Genomic DNA, 24,670 nt, shown 5'->3' with positions numbered 1-24,670 from the left:
TACTAGTGACGTTGTGCAGGCTTGCAGGGGAGCGGTGTGCAGAAGGGAAGATGGTCTCTCCCAGCTCACGGGGAGGGGGCCTGTGGTCTGTATATGGAGGGTAAAGGCAAACATAGGAACTGCCAGGCTGGAACAGACCCAAGGTGCAGCACCCTGTCTATGCCAGCTGCTTCACAGGTAGGTGGAAGAGCGCTGCAGTAGCAGGTACGGGATAACCTGCCCCACACAGTGACTGAATTCATCCCCAATGCCCAGCAATCACCACCATCCCGCCCTCTAATACTCTGTTAGCATCAATCAGTATAACAAGATTCTTGGGGTCCCTACAAGCATCCAACCCCTCTTTGAATCTTGCTAAACGCTGGGTCTCACCAACTTCCTGGGGCAGGGCATTCCACAGGCTCCTCCAGCCACTTTACAGCCTTTCGGCACAGCCCCTTTTCAAAGGTAACAATCCCCATTTTTTCCATCCTCCTCCCCCGCACCTCTCACTCGCCTTTCTGGGATGGGGTGCCCAGCACTGCAGCCAGGAGCCAGCTGAAGCCAGACCCGTAATCTATACACCACAATAGTCTCCAGGTTATTCACTAGCCCGTTCCTTCTGCAGCCTAGCATCTGGTTTGCTTTTTTCACCACAGCTGCACCTTGAGCAGCGCTCGCCACTGAGCTGGCCACAGCGATGCCCAGGACCTGTAGCTGAGTCGATGCAGTTAAGTGAGAAGCCGGTGGGTAGCTGAGTTTTCCCCCTCCAGCGCACAGTCCTTTGTATTGATCATTCAGGCCCTCAGGGGGCCCTTTCATCGGGCTGGGTCAGGACCCTCTGAAGTTCTGCACACTCTCCTCTGGCCATGACTAACCTAAATACATGTGTGGCCACTGCAAGTTTTGCCACCTCCCACCCTGCCCCTTTGCAGCACTAGTACAGAGCGCTGAGGCACCCCGCCCTGCACCTCGACCTAGATTCTCACACGTATTTAGGCTCCTACCTCCCACTGGTTTCAAGGGAAGCCTAAGCGCCTTTGAGGACCTGGGCCCTTCTGCCATGATGAAAATTCCCTGTTTATTCCTGTTCTTTGAGCTCTCTCGCTTAGCCTGTTTTTGATCCGCGACAGTGCCTGGTCACGCACCTTCTGAGGCTTAGCTTTTATCACAGCCTTGTGTGAGGGGCCTCATGAACGGTCTTTTGGAAGTCTAAATATATCACGTTAGCCGCTTCGCCGTCACGCACTGTTTTACTGACACACACAAAGAATTCTAGGGGATGACTGAGCCGACCTTTTCCTCCGCAGGATCGGTGCTGGCTAGAGCCTCTCAGATCATGATCTTCCAGCTGATTTATTCGTCTACCTTTAAATTATTGTTGCAACCACGCTCCCAGAGGCCCCATAATTCCTCAGACCACCTCTAGAGCCTTTTCTAAATATAGGAACAATATACGCTGCCCTCCAGCCCTCTGTAACAGCAGCTGGTTTTAATGAGCGGGCAGGTTTCAGCTAGCAGCTTCTTCTCAGAGCTCCTTCAGCGACAGTGGATATATGCACCAGTGTGGTTACAGCATGCGAAGGGGCTTGGAAAGGGAAGGGGAGCTGGAGTAGCGGCTGGGTGGTTTGCAGGTTAACTACAGAGGTCCCAGTAGAAGTGGGGACAAGGTGTAGAGGATGGGTATCTCAGGGACAGAGGCACAGGATGGACGGTGGTGGGCAGAGTTAAGGGTGTTTGGGGCAAGTGCATCTACATTGCATGAAGGTGTTTACTAAAAGGAACCAGCTCCTCAAACCATCACACTGACTTTTTTATTGGGGAATTTCCTTCGCTTCCCCCCATATTTTTGCCACCAAGAGATTTTTTTACATGATGTGAAACCCTGGGAAGGTATTCATTTGCTACTGTACAGACTGACAAGAGCCCAGGCCGGGAGGGTCGAATGCTCTTCTGCGGGTTCCCCGGTACCTCGCTGTGGCTCAGCAGACCTCTGAGGGTCAAACCGTTCTCTGTAAAACGTCTTCCCCCACAAAACAGACTGTGCAGATTCCCCGGCAGTTGAAGAGCTCAGCGCGCCGCCCAGCACCAAGCAGCAGGACTGCAGAGTCCCTCAGGCAGGAGCTGCTGGCCTCACCCAGGCGTGTCGGTGCACTTGACCCAGGACTGTTTGGCCACGGGGCAGAGGAGGCACCCTGAGCCCAGGGGCTCTGACGCTCTCACCTTGGTGGCTTTAACCCGTGCAGTCCCTCTGGGTGCGCAGTGGAGGGGTGGGAGGTCACGAGCGCTGCTCCTCCGGGGACGGTCCCGGCACGTAGCTCCTGGGCGGCTCCACCAGGTAAGAGTACGAGAGCCCAACCATGACCTACGGGAGCAGAAGAGCCATCAGCATGTGGCCCGCGGGGCTGGAGCCCTGGCTCCCCCAGGGGCAGGATAGGGAGGGGCAGGCGGCCGTCCCCGGGGTGCTCACCATCAGCAGGCTCAGCAGGCCCATCATCACCCCCAGCATGATGTAGAGGTTTTCGGTCAGGCCTCCAGCCCACAGGGGCCCCAGAATGGTGGCGATTCCCCCCACTGACCGTCGCAGGCCCTGGCTGAAACCTACAGCACAGGAAGAACACAAAGGGTTAATGCTGCCTGCCGTCCCCAGCTCCTAACACCGGGGGCCCCAAGCCACTGAGGGTACTGGCCTGCCTGGGGTGTGCCCGGAGGTAGGCACGCTCCATTCCCGTGGGCAGCCTCTCCGCGGGTGGGGACCTTGCCTCTCTCTTGGGGGGAAGCCTGAGCGATCACATGGCACTACACAAGCAGATAATGGCCATCTGGGAGCCAATGAGACTGCCTGGGTGTTGGGCCATATCTCCCCCCTTCCCAACCAAAGGAGCGAGGTCACGGGACTGGTGGGCCAGCCCAGCATGACTGCAGAGAAAGACAGAATGGGAGAGGGGAGGCCGGCGACAGAGAGAGAGAGAGAGAGAGAGAGAGAGAGAAGCAGCCCCCCCGTCCCCCAAAAGAAAGTCCCACGGGACGTAGGGCCACACACTTTTCTGCACTGGCCCGAGAAGCAGAGCGGTGGTCTCTGTAGTGCGTCCTTGCCTCCCCGTCCCGCTGGATCAGAGCGCCCGTCTGCCAACGGTACCAGCTGCTGCAAAGAGCAGCCGTCCCCAAGCTCTGCCCAGTCTCCCTCCTCCCCACTGCTCACACCACCGGGTGGCGGAATATACTCCATCAAAGACTCACAGACAGCCCTGGGAGTCGGAGGCCTTGGTTCTGGGTCAAATCCAGGTTGGCGTGGGGCCAGAGAGAAACAGCTTAGAGATCACGACTGATGAGGGAAGGTTATAAAACTGGGCATGTTTAGTCTAGAGTGAGACGAAGTGGGGCTGTTCTTAATGTTTCCTCTGAATACTGCCTCAGTTTCCCCTATGCATTTCCTAAGTCTCCAGTGTGCATAAATGGCCGACCCTCTGTCTCCTGGCAACAAATGGCCAGGGCCCTTCCCCCCCTGCAAGGGGATGGCTAAAGGTGAACAAAGAGCACGTGACCTCCTGGCCCGGGAAAGAGACAAAGGCCAGAAAGGAGGGGCTGGAGGGGGTTTCAGTTTGGAGCTGGCTGGGGATGGGAAGTGAGGGCAGATGGGGGTTATCTGGCTTGCTGGGCCCCAGAATGGACCCGGCTGAGGGGTCCCGTTCTCTGTACCTACAAGCTCTGTTTTAGACCATGTTCCTGTCATCTAATAAACCTCTGTGTTACTGGCTGGCTGAGAGTCACGTCTGACTGCGGAGTGGGGATGCAGGACCCTCTGGCTTCCCCAGGACCCCGCTGGGGTGGCTCGCTGTGGGAAGCGCACGGAGGGGCATATGCTGAATGCTCCAAGGAGGTGAAGCCGTGTGAGCTTCTTGCCCTGCAGACAGTCTGCTCCGAGGGAGAGGAGGCTCCCCAGAGTCCTGCCTGGCTTTGTGGGGAGCAGTTCCAGAGCATCGCCCGGGGACTCCGTGACATAGAGAAAAAGGGGAGACCTCATAACAGACGTCAAATGTGTTCAGGGCTGGTGCAAAGAGGACGAAGACCAACCGTTGCCCATGTCCACTGGAGGTCGGACAAGAAGTAATGCGGGCGACTGGCAGCAAGGTTAGATATCAGGAAAGGGATCCGGCGGCTGTTTCTGACTCGAAGGGTAGTTAAGCTCTGAGCCAGGCGAACAAGAGAGGCTGTGGGGTCCCCATCACGTTTTAACCGATGGTCTAGGTATATCTGGCCCTGCCTCAGCACCGGAGGCTTGAACTCGCTGAGCTCTCGAGGGCCCGTCCTGCTCTACATTTCTGCCAGGCCGGGCAGGTCGGTGGCCCCCGGTCACAGCAATAGGCAGAGCCATGCTGGGTTCCCTGGCTGCTCTTTCTCCAGGCTGAGCTTCGCCTGCCCACCTGTGCCACCCCAGCTCTTCCACCCACCCCTATAAATTCATTCAGCCTTTAGGTGGCAGGCAGCAGCGAGGCCTCACGAAGGAACCCAACAAGCTTTGATCTCAAGGAGTCATTCAGGGAGGCCTGCCAAGGAGAAGGGTGTCCCCATTCAACTGTTTGAAATGGGCCACCCTCATTACCACTACAAAAGTGATTTTTCCTTCCTTAGTATCCTGCTGTTAATTCATTTGTCTCGTTAGCACTGACCCCCCACTTGGTAAGGCAACTCCCATCATTTCACGTGCTGTATATTTATACCTGCTACTGTATTTTCCACTCCATGCATCTGAAGAAGTGGGTTTTAGCCCACGAAAGCTTAATCCCAAATAAATTTGTTAGTCTCTAAGGTGCCACAAGGACTCCTCGTTGTTTTTGCTGATCCAGACTAACACGGCGACCCCACTGAAACCCATTCATCGGGTGCAGGAGTGGCTCAGATCACCCCAGCAAACCAGTCACTGAGCTGAGACGGACCCAGCCAGCTCCGCCAACATGAAGCGGATGCAGGACTCGGCGGCTGGAGTGGGCAAGGCTAAAGTGGGATAGAAATTGGACCCTGGGAATCAGCGTTTGAGCAGAAACCCAACACAGCCATGTGAAATGGAAACCCCTGTGTTGGAAAGGGGGCCTGGTGCCACGGTTTAACAGCATCCTCCTGGGACAGAGCTACCTGCTCTGACACCAAGATCCTGACAGACGGGCCAGACTCAGCCCTGGTGGAACTCAGCTCCGCCAGGGCCAGGGAGGAGTCAGGCCCAGCTTGTGCAGGTGAAGCGAACGGCTCCGTGCTTTTAACAGCACCATCCAAGATCCCAGCTGCCCCAAGCTGCTGCCCTGATGTCCCTACAAGGCGGGAGGGGCGGGAGAGGCCGACCGCACAGAGGTCGCGTGTGTGTTTTGTGACACCCATCTCTAGGGTGCCCTTCATTGTGGTATCTGGGCTTGGAGCGAGAAGGGGCAGGGTCCCAGAGCGGACTGTGCTCTGAAGGGGAGTCTGAGTGCCGCTGATCTCTCTCAGGGCAGGTAGGAAGTGGGCGCCATGCCCCAGCCTGGGCACCGACCCCTCCCTGAGGCTCACCTTGTGTTCTCTCTGCTGTGACCTTGGAGAAGAGCGAGACCTGGGAGACAGCCACGAAAGGCAGCCCCAGCACCTGCAGGAACACGCCGACCACCAGCTCGGACAGCAGGACGGGAAAGCTTCCTGCGGGCAGCAAAGCAGACATGGCAGGGGGTAGATGGGCCCAGCGTGCAAAGAGCCCCAGACACTGGCAGACTCGAATCAGGGCCTATGCTCGTTCCTGCCCGGTGGAGGGGCACACCCCTGGCATGCTCTGCCCGGCCCCAGTATGGTCCATGCTCAGTCGCTAGCTTTCCTAATCAGCCAAGGACCAGACTTGCATGAATCTGGGCGCCCAGGAGAGCACCCACTGCTCCCTTCCCCGGGCACTGAGCAGGGAGTGGGCCCAGGGAATTGCAGCGCCAGCAAGGCACTGGGCCTGTCATGGTGCCCATGCTGCCCACAGCTGCTGCGCATCGCCACCACTCATCTGGGCAATGGGTCTCCTCTCCACCACACAGCCCCTGCTGGGCCAGCCTGAGCCATGCAAGGTGCCACGCAGCCCAGGGGAGCACTCCAGAGCCATGCCAGGCCCCCGTCCCCAAGCATCCCTAGCCAGCGAACCCAACCCCCTGCCAAGCGATTCCCCTCAGGTGGGAGTGCCCAGGAAGAGAGGAACCGGAGAGCCCAGCAGGACGGTTAGCCGGGAGGGGAGGGGGCAGGCAGTTACCTTGGGGCCGGGCCAGGAAGAGCAGGCACCAGATACAAGCCACGTTGCAGATGACCAGCCCAAGCACCAGGATCACGCGGTCCGGGAGGCGGCTGCTGAGGCAGCGCACCAGGAAGAAGCCGCAGATCACCTGTGGGTGGGGAGGGAGGGGAGTTATTCCACAGCCCCCGGGGCCGGGTGCAAAGACCAGTCTGCTGCTGGGGGAGCCAATCAGAGTCGGGGGGGGGGGGGTGACCCAGGGTGGGGGCCTGAAGGGAAGGAGGGCAGAGCAAGCCCCGCATAGGGCCTCTTGCGAGCTAGCAGCGCCCAAGAGCCAGCCAGCACCGGGCACACGAGCACATGCCCTGTATTCCCTCCTCAGGAGTCATTGCTCGCCAGGGCTCTGCAGTCTGCCCTCCCCCCTCACGGCTTCAGCACCACCGCTCGCCCTTCCCCTGGCTAACAGGCAGCCATGCCCGGGCACAGGTGCCAGCCAGCACAGCCAGGCTCCAGGAAACGGCCTGTGCCATGCAGACCGGTGCAGGTTGGCAGGGCCAGGCCACAGGCTCTCTGCCAGCAGGGCACAAGGTTTCCCCAGCCTGCAGCCCACCCTGCCCTAGCTGCAAACGGAGACCGCTGGCAAGGATGCCCCGCTCCGCACGCTGCTGGAGCAAGGGCAGGAGACGTCCCACACCAGTTCTGTCTGGGCACGTCTACACAGGCACTCTCCCCTCCCTGCACTCACACAGCCAGTCCCACCCGTGGGAACAGCGAGTGTGCCGGTGTGGCCAGGGCAAAGGCATTTCAGCCCCGTCCATGCCGGTGGAGGAGCATGAGACCTATCTGCACCAACGCTCCCAGAGGGGCTGGAACAGGGCTGCAGCTATGGGCTACGCAGGAGAGGCCTGGCTGGACGGGACCCCAGCATCACTAGCCTCCCTCACTGCCTGGGCAGGACAGAGGAGATTGGGGCTGGAGGGATGACTCAGAGGACTGGGGGGCACCGAATGTGGCTCTAGGCCTGCCCTAGACCTCCTTCTACCCCACCCCCAATCTGGCAGTACACACCCCTAAAGCATGGGGTAGAGAACAAGAAGCACCTGCAAATATCTGAAGGATCCCAAAGGGGTGGTGGGGGGAGGTCACCAGGAAGGCCGGGGCGAGTGCTGAGAAAGAGGGAAGAGGGTCAGACATTCATAGGGCGCGAGTGCTCTCGGCAGGGTCCGGATCGTACGTGTGCACACACACCGTGGGATGGGGGCTGGTCACCTGCCCCAGGCCATGTCTGCCAGGACCCCCATCTTTACAGCCCCCCAGGGCTGGGGTCTCACCTACCTCAATGCCGCACAGGAAGTACATGATGCTGTTCTCGAGCTCCCCGAAGCTCAGGTAGCGCTGGGTGATGGGAGTCACCATGGTCTGGAGACAGATACAGGCAGGCAGAGAAAGCAACCTAGAGTCACACATCTACCCACCCTCCATTCACGGCTGTGAGGAGCCCCCTCTGCGTGGGATGGACAGGTACAGCCCCTCACCCACAAGGTGCCCTCCCCTGCTCTGCCCCAGTGGGAGGGTTCTCCTGACCAGCGCGCTGGGTCTCTGCTCCCGCTTGTCTTCCCTGAGATGGAGGTAGGCCTGGGTCATGCCCAACGTTCCCCCAAATTCTGGGCTTCACAAGGGAGAGATGCCCAACTCTCTGGGCACCAGGCGCAGGTGAAAGGTGAACCCCACCAGGGGTCTGGGAGAGGCCGGAGCATCACATGGAGGGGAGAGGAGACCCCCTGTCCCCCTCCCCCCCATACACATATCCAGAACCTGGGAAGGGCTGGACAGGAGACGTTCCCTAGACCCAGTCTGGTTGTGAGAGGAGCTGTAGCCCCCACCACCGACATGGAGAAGAACCCCACCGCCCGCAGTCTCGGTGGGAGTGGAACAGAGTGACCTGCCCATCAGGCCCCCAGGCACTCACCTCCAGGGCTGTTTGGTTGAAGAGGGTGATGAACTGGGCAGTGAGCAGAACCACCACTTCCTCCCGCAGGTACTCTGCAACGACACCACGGGGACGTCACGGGGCTGCGGCGCTGGAAGGAGAGCGGCCAGGCCCGCAGGGAAGGAGAGCGGCCAGGCCCGCAGGGAAGGAGAGCGGCCAGGCCGCCCTGTCTCCCACGGGGGGTGGAGGCGGGAGAGACACTGCCCAGTGGAACAGGTCAGTGAGCCAACCAGGCAACAGGGAAGGGTGGGGGGTGACACAAGCAAAGTGCCGGACACTCCTCAGGGTGGGGAACGCGATGCTGCTGTAACCAGACACGCTGGGCAAGGGAGCCAGCCGGGAGAGTCTGATCGTTTTCTGGCCCTGAACTCCATCCGCAGCAGACCCGCACTCTCCTGCATGCCAGTTTCTTCACTCATTGGCTCCCAGTGGACATGGGTGTGAGCAAGAGGGGGCTGTGACGAAGTGGGACTGTTCTTAATGTTTCCTCTGAATACTGTGTGGGTGCCTCAGTTTCCCCTATGCATTTCTTAAGTCTCCAGCGTGCATAAATGGCCGACAATCTGTCTCCTAGCAACAAATGGCCGGGGCCCTTCCCCCCCTGCAAGGGGATGGCTAAAGGTGAACAAAGATCAGGTGACCTCCTGGCCTGGGAAAGAGACAAAGGCCAGAAAGGAGGGGCTGGAGGGGGTTTCAGTTTGGGGCTGGCTGGGGACGAGGATTGAGGGCAGACGAGGTTGTCTGGCTCGCTGGGCCCCAGAATGAACCCGGCTGAGGGGTCCTGTTCTCTGTACCTACAAGCTCTGTTTTAGACCATGTTCCTGTCATCTAATAAACCTCTGTGTTACTGGCTGGCTGAGAGTCACGTCTGACTGCGGAGTGGGGGTGCAGGACCCTCTGGCTTCCCCAGGACCCCGCTGGGGTGGCTCGCTGTGGGAAGCGCACGGAGGGGCATATGCTGAATGCTCCAAGGTCAGACCCAGGAAGTTGAAGCCGTGTGAGCGTCTTGTCCTGAAGACAGTCTGCTCCAAGGGAGAGGAGACTCCCCAAAGTCCTGGCTGGCTTTGTGGGGAGCAGTTCCAGAGCATCGCCCGGGGACTCCGTGACAGGGGCGCTGCCCTCCTCCACTGTCCACCGGCCCCCAGAGCCCAGTCTTTCTGGAGCACCAGCTGGAGAGTCCAGGCCTCTTTTCCCACCAGGCTGGCACGGCACCCAGCTCCCTCTCATGCCAACCCTTCCACAGCCCCGTCCTGCCAGCTCACACCACGGCTTGCTGGCTGACCTTGGGCCACTTCTTTCCCCTCTCTGGGCCTCAGTTTCCCCTACTGCAACCCAGGGATAACAGCCCTGGAGGAGGGGGCAAAGGCTCAGTGCCCAGAGAAGGGAAGGGACCATCAGGGTCTCCTACAGCTGGGCCTGCACTCCCCGCTCTGTGCCCAGGTCTGCGCCCTGCCCACCGGGACGCTGGGTCCAGGCTGACAAGTCGGTGACACTTGGGTGCTGACCCAGCTGCTTGCTCTGGCGCAGGGCATGGGACCCTGGGGACAAGCATGAAGGCCCCACGGTGCCCACAGGCCCTCTCGCCACTCAGCACCCAAGCAGCTCACCGTCCATTCCCACGTAGCTGTCCAGAGCAGCGGGAGACCCACCAGCGACAGCCCCACAGCGTCACGATCCTTTGTCCACAGCTTGGGGGCTTATGCAGCTGCCAGGCTGGTGCAATGGGACACGGAGGGTTTGTCCTTTCCCCCACAAGAGTGGTCCCCAGCACAGTGCCCGCAGGCACCATGGCGCTCGCCGGGGCACCTAAGTGCACCCGCGTACTGTCCAGCGGACGAGCAGCCGCCAAAATGCCGCCAAGAAGCAGCGTCATCCAGAGGCTTCGCCGCCCAAATGCTGCTGATTTTCGGCGGCATTTCGGCAGTGACGCCTCTGGATGATGCTGCTTGTCGCCGGCGACACCTATTGCCATTGACGCTTCTCGGCGGCATTTCGGCAGATGCTCGTCCGCCAGGCACGGTCCTCGGTGGCTCGTCGTCCAGCGCCCGCCAGACGAAAAAGGTTGGGGACCACTGCCCTAGACGCTCGGACCCCCTGATTACGGAGCACACGGCTGGCCTTGGGACTAGGCTGTCGCCAGCATGGGTTCGACTCCAGCTCTGCCAGACTCCCACGAGGATAGGAGCCTGGTTGGACTGAAGCGCGTGACAAATCCCCCCCCACGTACTGCCCAGCACGGTACTGATCAACATGGGGGCATGCCAGGCTCCCTGCCTCTAGGGCCCGAAGCTGGATCCCCCCAAAACCGCTGGGCTGCAGGGGCGCTCACCGCGCATGGCGCTGAAGTTCTGAAATGGGCTCTTCTCCTTTACTCCGCCCTCCTCCTCGGCCAGGTGCCCGTTGGGCACGTAGCGGGACTCGTCCCCCACGGGGGGCTCAGCGGGCACCCGCTGGATGGTGCCGCCATAGCTCCGGTGCTCAGCGGGCTCCTCCTGGCCAGCGTCGTGCTGCACCAAGGGCTCGCGCTCCTCCTCCTCCTGCTGCGCTGCCAGCGCCGCTCGCTGCGGGTGGGGCACGGGCTGCAGGTCGTAGTACATCGCCGCGACCACAAACTGGAGCAGGATCCAGAGCAGGCACATGAAGAGCTGCACAGACAGACGGACACCTGAGAGCCCGGAACCACAGCCCACCCCGCCCAGGGAACTCCGGGCCGACGCACGCGGCCAGCTCTCGCCGGCTGCCAGCAAAGCCCGGGGAATACTCACCCCCGGGGAGGTGAACTTGTTGACCTCAAAGGGCCCCAGCCGGAAGTTGCAGAGCCGCAGGAAGAGGTTACAGGCGGGTCCTGAGCACAAAGAGACGGCGGGTCAGACGCAGGCACTGGGAGGAGGGTGGGACTGGCATGCCCCTCACTGCCACCAGCCACCTCCCTCTGCGGCAAGAGGGGCAAGAACGGGCACCATCAAGGAGATGATGGGTCTCTCTCACCCTCGCCAGGCTCTGAAAGCCACCCCCACTCACTGCCTCTGGCAACAGCCTCGGGAACGGGAGATCCTTTGTCACATGCCCCCCCGGTCCCCGAGAGGGGCAACGCCACCATGGCCTGGCACCGCACTGCCATGGCCTGGCCCCGTACCCTTCCCAACCTGAGAAACACCAGCCTCCGTGGCATCCCCCCTTAGTTACCACAGCATCCCCCCTTAGTTACCACAGCAGGCTTTCACGGGCACAGGGCAGCCAGAGCTCAGCCAGCTCCCTGCAGTGGCCCCTCTCCACAGCCAAGCGGGCAACACTGGGGCAAGAGCCTGGTGCGTGGGGCAGGCGCCTCCTGAACACGGACTGTGTCTGGACAGCAGAGCCCCAGCTCATGGCTCAGGCCCACCACTCCCCCCATGCTGAGGGCCTGCTGCGGACAGGGCGTGGCGGGGGTCCAGGGGTACCTTACCGATCAGCAGCCCGACCTGCCGGCATGCCATCACTGCAGCAAACACCGTGGCACGCTCCTGCGAGGTGGTGGAGCGGGTGAGATAGCCAAAGATGGAGGCACCCGCTCCCGTCCCAATACCTGCCAGAAACAAGGAGAGTCGGGGCAAGAGACGGGGCAGGGGCCGAAAGCCCCCGGCACAAGCACCTGGATCTAGAGACCCTCAGCCTAGATCCACATGGCCCCCGGCTTCCTCCCCAGCAGCTCTTACCTGCCACCAGCCGGCTGCCCAGGAGGAGCCACTTGGAGACGCCCATAAAGTACATGAAATTCCCTGCAATTGGGGGAACAAAAAGCAGCAGGTAACGCAGGGAGGAACACGCAAGCCAGGAACGGGGTGCAGGCGCGTCCCTGGAGCCAGCAGGGCTAGCCAAGAGCAAGCCTCATGTGGGGGAAGGGGGGTAGGCACTGCTGTCCCCTGCTGGCTATAATCAACCCCACGTACACCTGTGGGGGTCTCATCCCATGGGGCTGGAGCAGGGATAGGGTCCTTCAGAACTCCTGGCTTCTGTACCCTAGTGTTGCAGGCAGGAAGGTTATCTGCGATCCTGCTCTGAAAAGAGCCCCTGTGTTAAAATGGCATCGCAGGCGCCACGCTCGCCATCCTGCACCACCACCCACCTGTGCCGTAGAGCACGGGGGCTGACGTAAACGGGCACTTGGTTAGCTGCCAGCGCGGCATGCTCAGAGCTGGGCTCTGCCCGGCTGATGGGTCAGCACCAGCAACAGAGGTTCTGCAGGCTGGGTTCTGCCCCACAGGGATCCCCCAGTGCCTCGTAACTGAGGGCACGATCGGGCCCTGCAGCTGGACCTTGGTTAACAATGAATTCATCTGATGCCCAAGTCAGACTAGAACCCAGCTCCCTGCTGTAGCGGGGTTGGCTCTACAGGGCTCCTGGTAGAAGCAGGTGCTTGGGATCTCTGTAAATCAGGGCCTCAGGTGCCTGCATTTAGAGTTTGGTGTTGCACGTTTACACTCTTGTGATAAATGGGGCTAATCCTGCCCTCCCACCCTCTCCGGGGGGGCAGTGCCCGGGACACAGGCTCACTCTGGGCTGCACCCGCCAGCGAAGCAGCCCAGCCGGCGGCCCCCAGCCGGCCTTCGCTTGCTCACTCACCCACTATCTCAAACACGTTGGCAAAGAGGATGATGGCTTTGGTGCGCTGGCTCCGATCAGACCAGTGCCCGAAGAGGGGCCCCGTGAGCAGGCCAGTGAGGCTGAAGGCAGAAATGCCCAGACCCAGGAAGTACGGCTCAGCATGGAGCGTCTGCAGGTAGGCCCAGATCGTGGGCAGAATCACCGCTAACGGGGAGCAGAGACAGACAGACAGTCAGGGGCCCCCACACCACAGCGCTAGAATAGATCCCGCCAGACCACCTCAAATGGGTGCTCGGCCCTGCCCTGAATCCAGGTTCCTGCCTCCCAGGAGCAAATGGACAGCCCCGGCGCAGCATGAGACCCTCCCTGGCTGGCCTTGGACTAAGAGGGCAGAGGTCTCGGGGTCCCCTAGGCCTCTGACCCCCACCCATGGCGACTGCCGGCTATGCAGCCAGATCACCAGTACTGACACATTGCTCAGGAAGGGGGAGATGCCAATCACCCAATGGCTCAAACTGCCTCCCTCTGGGCCCTGGGAGCTCCCCAGTTACTGCCGGGCATGTCACCCTCCCTTGGGTGGATGCTGGAGGCTGCAGCAGCTCCTCAGACCCAGACACAGGTGGACCCCAGCAGCACCCTATGGCCTCGGCCACCTGCCCTCCTTGCTAAGAGGGCACACCCAAGCCTGTTCCTGTCTCAGCCTGCCAGAGCCTCCTTCCCTCAGTCAGGGGCCCTCACCCACTACCCTAGAGCTCCTGTGAGGCCTTATTGCAAGTTATTTATGCAGCAGCCGAGCCCCTCAGCCGGGCGAGTGGGCCGTGCACCTCACCCAGTCACTGCCGTCTTACCTTGCACTTAACAGGTATTGCAGGAGGGAGACAGAGAAACTCCATGAACCTCAACAGGGGCCAGAACCGAAGTCCTCACACACCTTCCCCGCACCACCAGCCCCCTGCCATCACCCTCTTTAAGCAGAGCTTAGTGGCTCTATCTGTGGCAAGAAGCCCGGGACCCTTTCCCATAGCTACCTGCCTGCCACAGCTTCTACCACGTCGGTCGTCTCTGCCCGTTGGTCTGCGTAGGCATCTAACACGCACCCACCACCAGTGTCTGAGTGCTGCCAGAATGAGAAATACCAGGCCACCAGTGCCAGGCTGCCCAATGCCCTCCGTGCCCCAGGACGCAGCCAGGAGGCAGGTCTCACTGTTAGCCCTCGCTGGGCAGCCACAGTAGGATGGCCAAAGACATCCCCCGCTTTGCTTACGGGCACTCCCCACTACCCTGCAGCCTGCACCAGAGAGCCATAGCGCCGCTGCCCCCGCAACTCGCCAGCATCTCCCCGCTCTCACCGTCCCTCCTGTCACGGAGTGTGGGGGAGTCAGGGCCCTGCGCCCCCCGATTCACCAGGACTCTCAGCCAGCCAGTAAAACAGAAGGCTTATTAGACGACAGGAACACAGTCCCAAGCAAGGCCTGTAGGTACAACCAGGACCCCTCAGCCAGGTCCCTCTGGGGGACAAGGATCTTAGAGCCCAGACTTGGGGTTCCCGGCCTCTTCCCAGCCAGCCCAAAACTGAAACCAAAAGCCCCTCCAGCAGGCTCTCCCCCGTCCATCTCTTCCCCACCCCCCTTTGTCCAGTTTCCCTGGCAAAGGTGTTGGCTCGCCCCACCCCCCTTCCTGGCTCAGGTACCGTCCCTCACCTAAAGTCACCCCTGCTCTCCCATCCCCCGTGCAGACACTCCCAGGCCAATCCACCCCACTCCCTCCTGCGTCACAGCCCCCTAGTTAATGATGTCCACCGGCTGCCCCAGGAAAAGAGAACCAGCCTCAAGGCTCTGCTTTGAGACCTCACTGACATCTCCCCTTCGGGAGCCAATGCTTGTAGCATCCCACGTACTGAGAGCGCCCACCCTGCTGCCCTTTGGTGGGATTCAATCCCCCACCTCCGCCAGCCAGGGAGCCTTGCTCAGCCATCGTCCCCAGGTCTGGAGAGGAAGGGGGAGGAGAACAGGAAGGCCCCAGAGTGGAGAGTTTTCCCTGGAAAACGAGACCTTGGGTAATGAAGGAAGAGAGGCAGGACTGAGACATGCTGGCCGAGAGGGAGGAGTCGGAGATGAACACTGCCAACCCCCGTTTATACTCCCCATCTGTAACTGGGTTGCGTATCATTTCTATGTACCTGGGGCCTTTTCCTTCTTGCTTAAGTTCCAGGCACTAACCAGCTCTCGAGCACACGGTGTGGTCAGTGCCATCATCTCAGGTCACGTTCCCACGGGGACATTGAACCCCAGCCAGCGCCATCACTCGGTTATCACCAGAACTGGAGGAACATTGGCTCGGCCAAGGGGAGCAGCAAATCAGCTCCTGGCGGGCTCAGTTCTCCCTTCCTCTTCCCATACGCGGTGCTCTACGGTGAGCTAACGGCACCACGGCCATCCCAACAGCAGGGCAGCGCCTTGCCCGGGAGGTGGCCTCCAGCTGGGCAACCCACGCGTGGTTGTTTGGGGGATAAGGGGAGAGGCCAGGGATCTGGGTGAATCTGCAGGTGCTAGGAGACTGGGTCTCTCAAAGGCAGAGGAGATGGACTCAGCAATACGTGTCACACTCCCCGTGCTGGGGCATGGATGGAAAGTCACCGACAAGGGGACTGAAAACGAAGTGGCTGCCATGGGGACAGGCTCCTCTTCCCTCCCCTGGTCTGCAGTGTTCGCCTGGAATGCCAGTTCTGTGCACAGGGATGAGCCTTGTACCACCAGGGCGAGGTCTCGTGCCCTCTGGACAGGCGACTGAGAGAGCCAGGCAGATAAGGGTGTCGAGGTGGCTCTGGATTGCTGTCTGAGCCGCCAGGAGAGATGGGATGGCAAGGAGAGACAGAGGGCATGACTTGCCTCTAGCAAGCCACAAATCAGGACCGGCGAGGGGGGAACACGAGCCCCAGTTTCTGCTGGAAGCTGACAAAAGAGGAGACTAAATACTTACTAAAAACAAGTGGGGGGGGGAAGAGACCTGTGGATTCAAACAGGAGGGGGAACGGACAAGAAGGACCCTTCAGGCAGGACAGTTTCAGCTCGTCCCTTTCATGATGTCCCACACGGACTGCAGAACGCTGTGTGTCCGAGCAACGTTTGTGGATCCAGAGCTCAGCTGGGGCCAGAATGACCTGGGGCACCTACGGCCATACCCTGAAGAGAAGCACCGTGGCCCAGGGCACATAAGGAGCCCAGAGACCTAGTCTCTAGCCTTGGCTCTGCCACTGACTTTGGGCAAATGCTCCTTTTCCCCACCCCTCTCTCCTTGCCCCCTCTGTCTGTCTTGGCTACACAGACTGTGAGCTCTTCAGAGCAGGGGCCGTCTCCTTGATCCCAGCTGCAGATCTCAACACCCAGCCGCGCGAAGGCCTGGTGATTGCTCACCCTGCTAAGCTGAGGGGCACAAGGAAAGGGGGAAGCTCCCCGCGCTGCGTCAGGGAACGCAGAGAGCTGCCTGCCAGCCTCAGTCGAGACCCCTCATGGGACAGGCCACATGCTGTGTGCCCAAGAGCCTGGGATGCGCACAGTGGCGAATGTGCCTCAATCAAACCTTCACTGTTTCAACACAAACACTTAATTACAGCCACTTCTCGGGATGCCAGCGACTCAGGCCCTGGCATTGTGCAGCCCAGCTTCAAGCATGAGGATATCCAGGAAACCTGCTCGACAGGTCATTAATATAATCCACCGGCCACCAGAGCAGAGCCCCAGCGCCTGTAGTCCAGCAGCCTTCTTCATCACAACAGACCAATGGCTCATCCAGTCTGGCGTCCTCCCTGCAACGGTGGCCACCCCAGAGCTCTGATTATGTAGTATCAGCTCATGGAAGGAGTGGGAGACGCTTCTGCTTCGTCATGGGGATCGGTTTATCCCCTGAAGCAGGAGGAGCGATAGCGCTTGCAATCTTATCCTAGGTAGTGAAATAGCAGCTGGGAACGGGTAGAGTAACGAGACCCAGCTCCACAGGGTCTGGAGCCATCCTTGGTCCCTTCCTGCATTAAAATCACTGACCCCTTAGGGGCTCTCGGGTAAGGGAAAACCAAACAACGGTACCGAGAGGGGGGAGGGAAACTGGAGCTGACGGGCCCAAGGATTCAGAAAACGCCAATCAGTCCTGGAGACCGTCTGCAGCCCACACAGCCCCTCTACTGAAAGAAGGGGGAGAAGGGAGTAGCTGCGAGCGCACCTATAACCAGTGCCCCTGCCCTGCTGCCTTAGTGCCCCCTGGTGGGCTAGGAATTCTCATCACACTTGACCGACGGTTGGCAGATGTCAGCTAGCTAGGGGTGCCGAAGCCTGGCAGGCTGGCACCCAGCAGCAGTGCCCCCTCCAGTCCCACCCTTCAGCTGACCCTGGAGGATGAGTTACAGACTCAGATTGCAGCTTGTAAAATATTAACAGAGGAAACTGGGAGGCCAGCTCTGCTTCAGCAGGGGCCCTCCGGACCCCCCTCACCACCAGGCTGTGTGGAGGAGCCGGGGGGCCTGCAAGACCCACTCCAGGCCTAGCAATTCCCAGCACTTTGGGGAGCACTGGGGAACATCCCATCGAGGGGTAAATGTCCCAGTGAGAAAAGAACAATGTATCTAAAAATCCATATAGAAACAAACGCACATACCCAGCCAGCCCCACTGCAGGGCCCGCCGGGCTCCCCAAACCCCTCCATGGCTCTCGTCCACCATCGTTCCAGTCCCAACAACAGCCAGGAGAGTTGCAGGAGACTCCCCACAACTGCTCTAAGATGCTGATATCTCCTTCTAAACAGCTACTGCAACGTACCAATCCCTTTGCTACCCCACCAGCTTGTGAGGGGAGGAGGGGCCCAAGCACCCGGCCTAAGGCATTGCCATTAAAACAGTCTCTAGTCCTGGGGCTTCAGACAAGGGCTCGCTGCTCGACCCAGCCAGAAAAACAAGGGGGCACAGGCTGATCCGGTGTGCTGGCAAGAGACAGGACCAGACCCACTGCAGAGTCACACGGCAGATGCATAAGGGGGGCTATTGAGGGGGGGGGGGGACCAGCATGACTCCAAAGGCAATCTGCTCTGTCCTCTAGTAAAATGATGACAATCCCCGTAGCCTTCACCTCTCCCCTCACCCCTCCAGTCCTCCGTCCAGGCTCAGCTCGGGGCCTGCTCTAACTGGGTGAAATCCAGTGGCCTGCATTATGCACTACGGCCCCTTCCGGCCTTCACATCTATCAACCCAACCTGTGACCATCTAGAATAGCTGGAGTGCAGAGTGGGGCAGCCATAGCCCTGCAACAAGAGCTGGGCCCATTGTGCCAGCCCTATCCACAGAACCCCGCTGGGCCAGGGGGATACCTGACTGGGGGGGACCCCACTGCAGCACAAAGGGTCCAGAATGCAGGCCAGAATCAGAGCCCAGCTCTGCTGCCAACTTCCTGCCTGACTTCAGACAAGTCATTTACCCCCCCAGTGCCTCAGTTTCTCCATTTGTGACATGTCAAGACAGAGACTCACCCTGTCCACCATCCACAAGGCTCAGTCACTACAGTGATGGGACCAGACTCGCAAACCCACCCTCAGGGACAGGGCTTCCACCTATAGGACCTAAACCAGCGGGTTTGTCATTCATGGACGAAGCAGGACTAGGCATGTGGGTGCCCCCTATTGGCGCAGCAGCTCTGCAGGGCCCATGGGGGGCCCCCAAAGAGAGTGGAGGTGTCTGGAGTCACCCTCCGGGTTACTATCTACCACTGAGTGCCCGGCCCTGGCAGGCAGGGCATCGCCCCCTGCCCCCAGTGCTCACCGTATTCAATCCCTCCCGAGAGGAAGAGGAGCCCAATGGTGAAGTTGGTCAGTTTCTTCTTCCTCTGATACTCCATAGACCCTGCTGCTTTCCTGCCCGTGGCTGTGGAGGTGCCGGTTCCCTGCAGGACTCAGAGCCCGGCTGCGACGTCTCTGCTGCCAGGGGCCATCGCTGCTGCTGCTGCTGCGCACAGCCTCGGTGCCTAGCCGGGCAGCCCTGGCCCCTCGCCAGCCCCTCCTAGGTGCACATCGCTGGAGGCCCCGGCTCGCCCCAGACCCCCACGCGGCCTCCACCAGGATCCACCGAGCGAGCCCGCTGCTGACAGGGCAAAGCGCCGGCTCCTCCTCCTCCTCTCCCCGGCTACCAGGTGTGCAGCGCTTGCGGGCAGGAGAAGCAGCAGCAGCTGTGCCCCCCCCGCCGGGAATGCGGGCGGCTCAGCCCCGCCTCCTGCGATCCCCGTGGCTGGGCTCCTCGCCCGCAGGCTGGGGGCTAGCGGCTCCCCGCGCAGGGGGCTGTTATTGGCCATAGTGCACAGTAGGGACGGGAGGGAGGGGGATCCGGGGGAGTCTCAGGGACAGGGGAGCAGATAAATCTGTGTGCAGATTTAATTGCAATTTGTTAATGACAAGCCCAGGCCCTTGGACAGCATCTGCTCCGCTGCAAGTCGGGCCCCCAAGCCTCTGCCCCACCTAGCAGGCCAGGGGCTCACACACAGGGGGTGGGGGTCAGGCAGGAGCCGGCCAGGGACCTTGGCTTGCCCTCCCCGGCAGGGAGCGAGAGCTCAGCAAACACCACGCCTGGGTGGGACCCGCAGGGCGTTTGAAACAATGTCCGCGTGCAGCCGGGAGTTTAAAGGGCGGCCCCGCCCCCAAACACACCCCTGGGCCTGAGAGATCAGGAGACCCGCCCCCCGGCCTGCGTTATCACAACAGTCCCACGGGCCCCCCCCCCGGGAGATCGGGTGAGGCTCCCCCCCCCCGGGGGTTGTGCGGAGCGGGGGTCGCTGCTGCTGCCCTGGGTGTTTGTGTAGGGTCGCGGTGCCCCGGGGTTTGTCTGGTCTCGCGCCTCAGGGGAAAAGGAGGGGGGTGAGGGGGTGGGAGTGGTTTGGGGGGAGGCTGGTCTCGGGGGGGGGCACCTAACGCCCCTACTGGCGCTGCCCGCAGGTGGAGCAGACACACAGAACCCAGGCGTCCGGGGCCCCACGGGCACAGGGGAGGTGGAGGAGCCCTGTCTCCGTCCCTGAGGCAAGCCACGAGGAACCCTGTGCGCATGCGCAGCGCACTCCCGGGGGAAGTGCTTCCGCCCCGCACTGACATGGCGGCTCCGCATGGGCTCGAGCGGGCGCGGGTTGGCCGGAAGTGAGGCCCCGAGTCCCTGCGCCGGCCGCGCGCTCGCCGCCCCCCGCTCGCCATGGCCGGGATCCTCTTCGAGGACATCTTCGACGTGAAGGACATCGACCCCGAGGGCAAGAAATTCGACCGGGGTGAGCCGGGCCGGGGCCTCCCTCCCCAGGGGCACCTCCCGCCAGGGCGCGGCGGGAACAGCCCCATAAACCCCCCGCGGATCTGGGGCTAGATCGGGACCCAGCCCTAGGGGGGACAGCCCCATAACCCCCCTCCCCTATCTGGGGCTGGATCGGGACCCAGCCTGAGGGGAACAGCCCCATAAACCCCCCCGGATCTGGGGCTGGATCGGGACCCAGCCCTAGGGGGGGCAGCCCCATAACCCCCCTCCCCTATCTGGGGCTGGATCGGGACCCAGCCTGAGGGGAACAGCCCCATAAACCCCCCCGGATCTGGGGCTGGATCGGGACCCAGCCTAGGGGGGGTAGCCCCATAACCCCCCTGCCCGATCTGGGGCTGGATCGGGACCCAGCCCTAGGGAGGACAGCCCCATAACCCCCCCCCCCGCGGATCTGGGGCTGGATCGGGACCCAGCCCTAGGGGGGGCAGCCCCATAACCCCCCTCCCCTATCTGGGGCTGGATCGAGACCCAGCCCTAGGGGAGACAGGCCCATAACCCCCCTCCCTCAGATCTGAGGCTGGATCGGGACCCAGGCCCTGAGGGGGGCAGGCCCCTTAATTCCTCCCCCCCACACACACACAGGATCTGGGGCTGTATCTGGACCGAGGCCCTAGAGGTGAAAGGCCCCATATCTCATGTGTCGCTGGTTCGGCTCCTTCTCTTCCAGTTTCCCGCCTGCATTGTGAAAGTGAGTCTTTCAAGATGGACCTAATCCTGGATGTGAATATACAGATCTACCCCGTGGACCTGGGTACGTATGTAGGGTGCTCACAGGCTGGCAACTGATAATCCCTGTAACAGGCAGCACCTGCTAAGCGAGAGCCAACTGCTGGCAGAGGTGCCCATAACACTGAGGGCTTGTCTGCCCAGGATACGAATTCAGATTAAGGAAAGGTGTACATCTGAAGTGTATGAGTTAAAGTGCAGTAAGCCCTCATGTGCATGCTGCCATTCTGAAGGAAAGAAGCCTTCAGTGCATTTAATGAATTAGGTCCAGTGGCCACAAACAGCTGTGATGTGAGGAGAGATGCTCTTCGCCTGCCTGACAGCTCCATGACCTCTGGAGTCCGTGCTACTCAGAGTGCATCACCTGGATGTGCTGCTGAGTGTCCCTGATCACCCATTTCTGGAACTGGGAGCCCTGAATATTGTGGGACCTGGTGACTGGCCAGATCTGGCTAGGAGCCAGTTCACATGTGGCTCGCTCATCTTTGCCACTGAGCACCTTTGAATTACCATACAGCTAGGACTCCTGGTGTGCTCCAGTTTCTGTGTTGCTCCCTTTCCCCTGCCCTTGTGTGCGTGGGATCATGTGGCCTGTGTTGGAGGCTTGCCTTTTACCTCCTGCTCTCTATTGCGTGTTCCAGGTGACAAATTCCGCCTGGTTATCGCCAGCACCTTGTATGAAGATGGGACCCTGGATGATGGGGAGTATAACCCCACTGACGACAGGCCGTCCAGGTAATGGGACAGGATGCTGCAGGGAGCTGTAACACGGCTGGAAGTAGCCAAGAATTCAATAGGGTCTCGTGCAGTCCCCAGGATGAATTCCCCTTGGGTTGGGTCTGGTTAACTCTCGTGGGGATCTGAACTGCCCGAGGACAGTGAACAAAGGGGTGCCGGCAGTGGGGAAAGCGTGGAGTTGGGGAGCTGCCCTGGGTCAGCGTCGCTGCCTGAACACTGTGGCCTGTAAACACCTGGGAGAAGGGGCTAACGGGTTCCCAGCCTTTGTCTGGTGGAGTCCCCTTGTGGTCAGTTGGCAGCTGGGCACTGCTGTCTCTCCTGGCGCGTTTGCTTGGTGCCCACTCTCTTGTCCTGACCCCGTTCACTTTTCCTCTCTCTCTCTCTCTCTCTGTTTTCCTTCTCATCTTTCACTTTTATCCGGCCTCTGTTTATTTTTTGGTTTCTAAATTCTCGTGTCCGTGACAATTCCTACATCATTGCTGTCATATCCGAGCAGCCCCTACCTGTTCTTGGCGGCCCTGCTTCTGTAGCTCCCTCTCCCTATTCGCCAGGGTGTTACTTGCTGCTTGGGCTGGCAGTAGCCATTGGTGGCTCCATAGGGGGCAGAGGCCAGACTGTGCTACATTCAGGGTCATTGCAGAGGGCGCCAGGTGGCTTTCCAGGAACCTTTGGTGCTTTACCCTGATGGATGTTTGCTTTGGGCAGGAGGGTCAGGTCCGTGGGTGTGCGCCTCTCTCCACCCCCGCTGTCTTGTTGCACGCAGGGCCGACCAGTTTGAGTATGTGATGTACGGGAAGGTTTACAGGATTGAGGGAGACGAAACATCCACGGAGGCAGCCACACGCCTGTAAGTGTCCTGCTTGCCCCTACCCCCCATGCCACTCCCCTGTTGTCCACGAGAGGTGGTGCAGTTCTGTGCCCCTCCAGAGCACGGTGCCTGGAGCTTGGAGTAGTCAAGGGAGGGGGCAGCATGGTTCTAGAGTTGCTAGTGAATCCCTAAGAGAAACACTGGGACACTGAGCTCTGCCCACCGCACTCCTCTCACCTAGCAGGCTCCTAATTCCCAGAGGTGATGGATGGAGGCGGTAGCCAGGGGCTCCCTTTAGCCACGAGTGGGCCCTCTGACACCAGGGAAGTGAGCAACTATGGCTGCCTCTTGGCTACTAAGGCTTCTGGAGCCTGGGGGTGATGCCCCCTCCCTGATTCGTGGGATGCTGTTCTCACCTCTGCCCCTCTCCTGCCCTAGTTCTGCCTACGTGTCCTATGGGGGGCTGCTCATGAGACTCCAGGGAGATGCCAACAACCTGCACGGCTTCGAGGTAGATTCCAGGGTTTACCTCCTGATGAAGAAACTGGCCTTCTAACCGCAGGGGACCGAGCAGCTGGGGACTGCGGCTGCACCTGGGACCCTGCCTCACACGCAGGCTTTGCAAATAGACACGGCCTTGCTGGCCGGGACCGGGACCCTCGTATTCAACGGCCGCTGGATTTCAGCTCCATTGGCCCATCTGGACCCTCTGGAGTGATGCATGGCAAAAGCCTGCACCATTTCCAGCAGGCCTTGTGTTTTGTGGCCTCTCTGTTGGCTGGGAACAGGACAGGGAGCCGTTACTGAGCCTGGTTCTTTACTAAAGTGGGTGCTTCGGATTTGTCTCTGCTTAGATCCCGCCAGCAAGTGTGAGACCGTAACATAGTGACACAGCGAAAACCACTGGTGTTTAAGATGGGGAGTTCACCCCTTTCCGCACAATGGCTTGGTGGTGCGCAGACAGGACGGCGTCGGTCCCTTGTTTCGGGCATCGCTGCACTAGTTGCACTGGAAGGTTTCCTTTGTGACTCTAAGGGCTAGAGACACTTCGTTTTGTCTCCGAGTTGACTCTGCTCTTGTCCTCCATTCCCCACGCCGGTCATTGCTGGCTATATCCAGACCGTCACCCTGGGTTACGACTACAAAGTTTTGGGGCCCGCTGCTTGTCCTAAAAAGGGGAGAGAGCTCCCCCTGCTGGAGAACTTGTGCTCCAAGTCTTCCAACACATGGGGCGGCCCTTAGCGGCCAGCCACAGGTAGAGTTTGGCCAATGCAGCTATGGCAATAAAGGTCCTCGGCGCTGGCAAAAAAGGCCTTTTGCCAATAGAGTTTTTTGTCTGGGGGACTGGGACAAGCTCTGCCAGCCCAGGAGCTCGTGCCCTTCCTGCTGGAGGGAAGGCCTGAAAGCCAGCTGCAGAGTCGGTGTAACCAGACACAGCTCTGTTGAGCATACTCAGGCTCGCTGGTTGCATTCGGGGGCTGAATCCTGGCCCATAGATTCCTCTCTGCTGCCTGGAGCTTCCTCAGTGAAAATTCCACCACGATCGGAGGTGTGAAGGGCCCTGAAACGCCAGTGCCCAAGGAGACCTGTCGCCTGTAGCGGAGACGTGGCCTTAGTCTCCTTAATGCTGCCTCCTTCCATTTAATTCAGCCTAGAAATTGCTAGAGGGGAGGGGTGAGAGGGGAGATGCCTGCGAGATGCGCTAGCCTTGGAAGGGGCCAGGCTAGGAGAAGGGGTGAGAGCCGGAGCTGCCTGTTTCTGGGAAAGGCACCTGTCTGCCAGCCGTTCCTGCAGCGGCCACAGGAGGGCGCTGGATGCCTAATTCTCGGGAGGGTGGGGCACTGCCCCCAACGCCCCCCCACACACACTCCCCTGAGCAGGACGGGGAAGTGGGTGGAAGAGAGTCTGTTTCTCACTGAAGTCCCTAGAATAAAAAGGCTGGTGCCCCCCACTGCATGGGCCCCCAGCGAGCAGGCCTGTGTCCCCCTGCTAGCCCCATTCTGTTCATCTGAGCTTTGCCCCCTGCTAAGCGAGATCACAGGGCTCTTTAGAAAAATAAGCTCTTTAATCATAAGACGCTTTCCCGGTAAAAGACACCCGCCCCCTCCCTGCTCCTTAACTCTAGCAAGCAGCCCGAATCCGTCTCCTTTCCACTTCCACAGTCGCGATAAACAGCAAGTGCAGCATTACCCTCTGTGCGGGGAGGCTGGGCTGGGATGATGCATGGAGACCTGGGGGCATGAGCCTTGGGGCCGCAGGGTCGTGTTCCCGCAAGTGCGTAAGTCCACAGCT

General features: G+C 60.4%; 2 protein-coding genes across 2 annotated transcripts; one reads left to right on the top strand and one right to left on the bottom strand.

The window, feature by feature from the left end:
* Window positions 1–1,771: 1,771 nt before the first annotated feature.
* LOC120372357 (major facilitator superfamily domain-containing protein 8-like) lies at window positions 1,772–19,308 on the bottom strand. The gene is made up of 12 exons (XM_039489386.1): window positions 18,583–19,308; window positions 12,801–12,986; window positions 11,894–11,956; window positions 11,644–11,763; window positions 10,964–11,043; window positions 10,528–10,843; window positions 8,178–8,251; window positions 7,544–7,627; window positions 6,230–6,359; window positions 5,521–5,643; window positions 2,450–2,580; window positions 1,772–2,344 (listed from the first exon to the last, which is right to left on the bottom strand). Exons 1-12 carry the CDS (start codon window positions 18,656–18,658, stop codon window positions 2,258–2,260), a joined length of 1,470 nt encoding a protein of 489 aa, XP_039345320.1. The 5' UTR covers window positions 18,659–19,308; the 3' UTR covers window positions 1,772–2,257.
* Window positions 19,309–19,733: 425 nt separating this feature from the next.
* Window positions 19,734–24,642, top strand: POLR2H (RNA polymerase II, I and III subunit H). The gene is made up of 5 exons (XM_039489388.1): window positions 19,734–20,065; window positions 20,774–20,857; window positions 21,474–21,567; window positions 22,334–22,417; window positions 22,817–24,642. Exons 1-5 carry the CDS (start codon window positions 19,993–19,995, stop codon window positions 22,932–22,934), a joined length of 453 nt encoding a protein of 150 aa, XP_039345322.1. The 5' UTR covers window positions 19,734–19,992; the 3' UTR covers window positions 22,935–24,642.
* The last annotated feature ends 28 nt before the right edge of the window (window positions 24,643–24,670 follow it).

Source organism: Mauremys reevesii, linkage group 9, assembly GCF_016161935.1.
Source record: "Mauremys reevesii isolate NIE-2019 linkage group 9, ASM1616193v1, whole genome shotgun sequence".
NCBI lineage: Eukaryota > Metazoa > Chordata > Testudines > Geoemydidae > Mauremys > Mauremys reevesii.
This window is presented reverse-complemented; position numbering and strand designations above follow the sequence as displayed.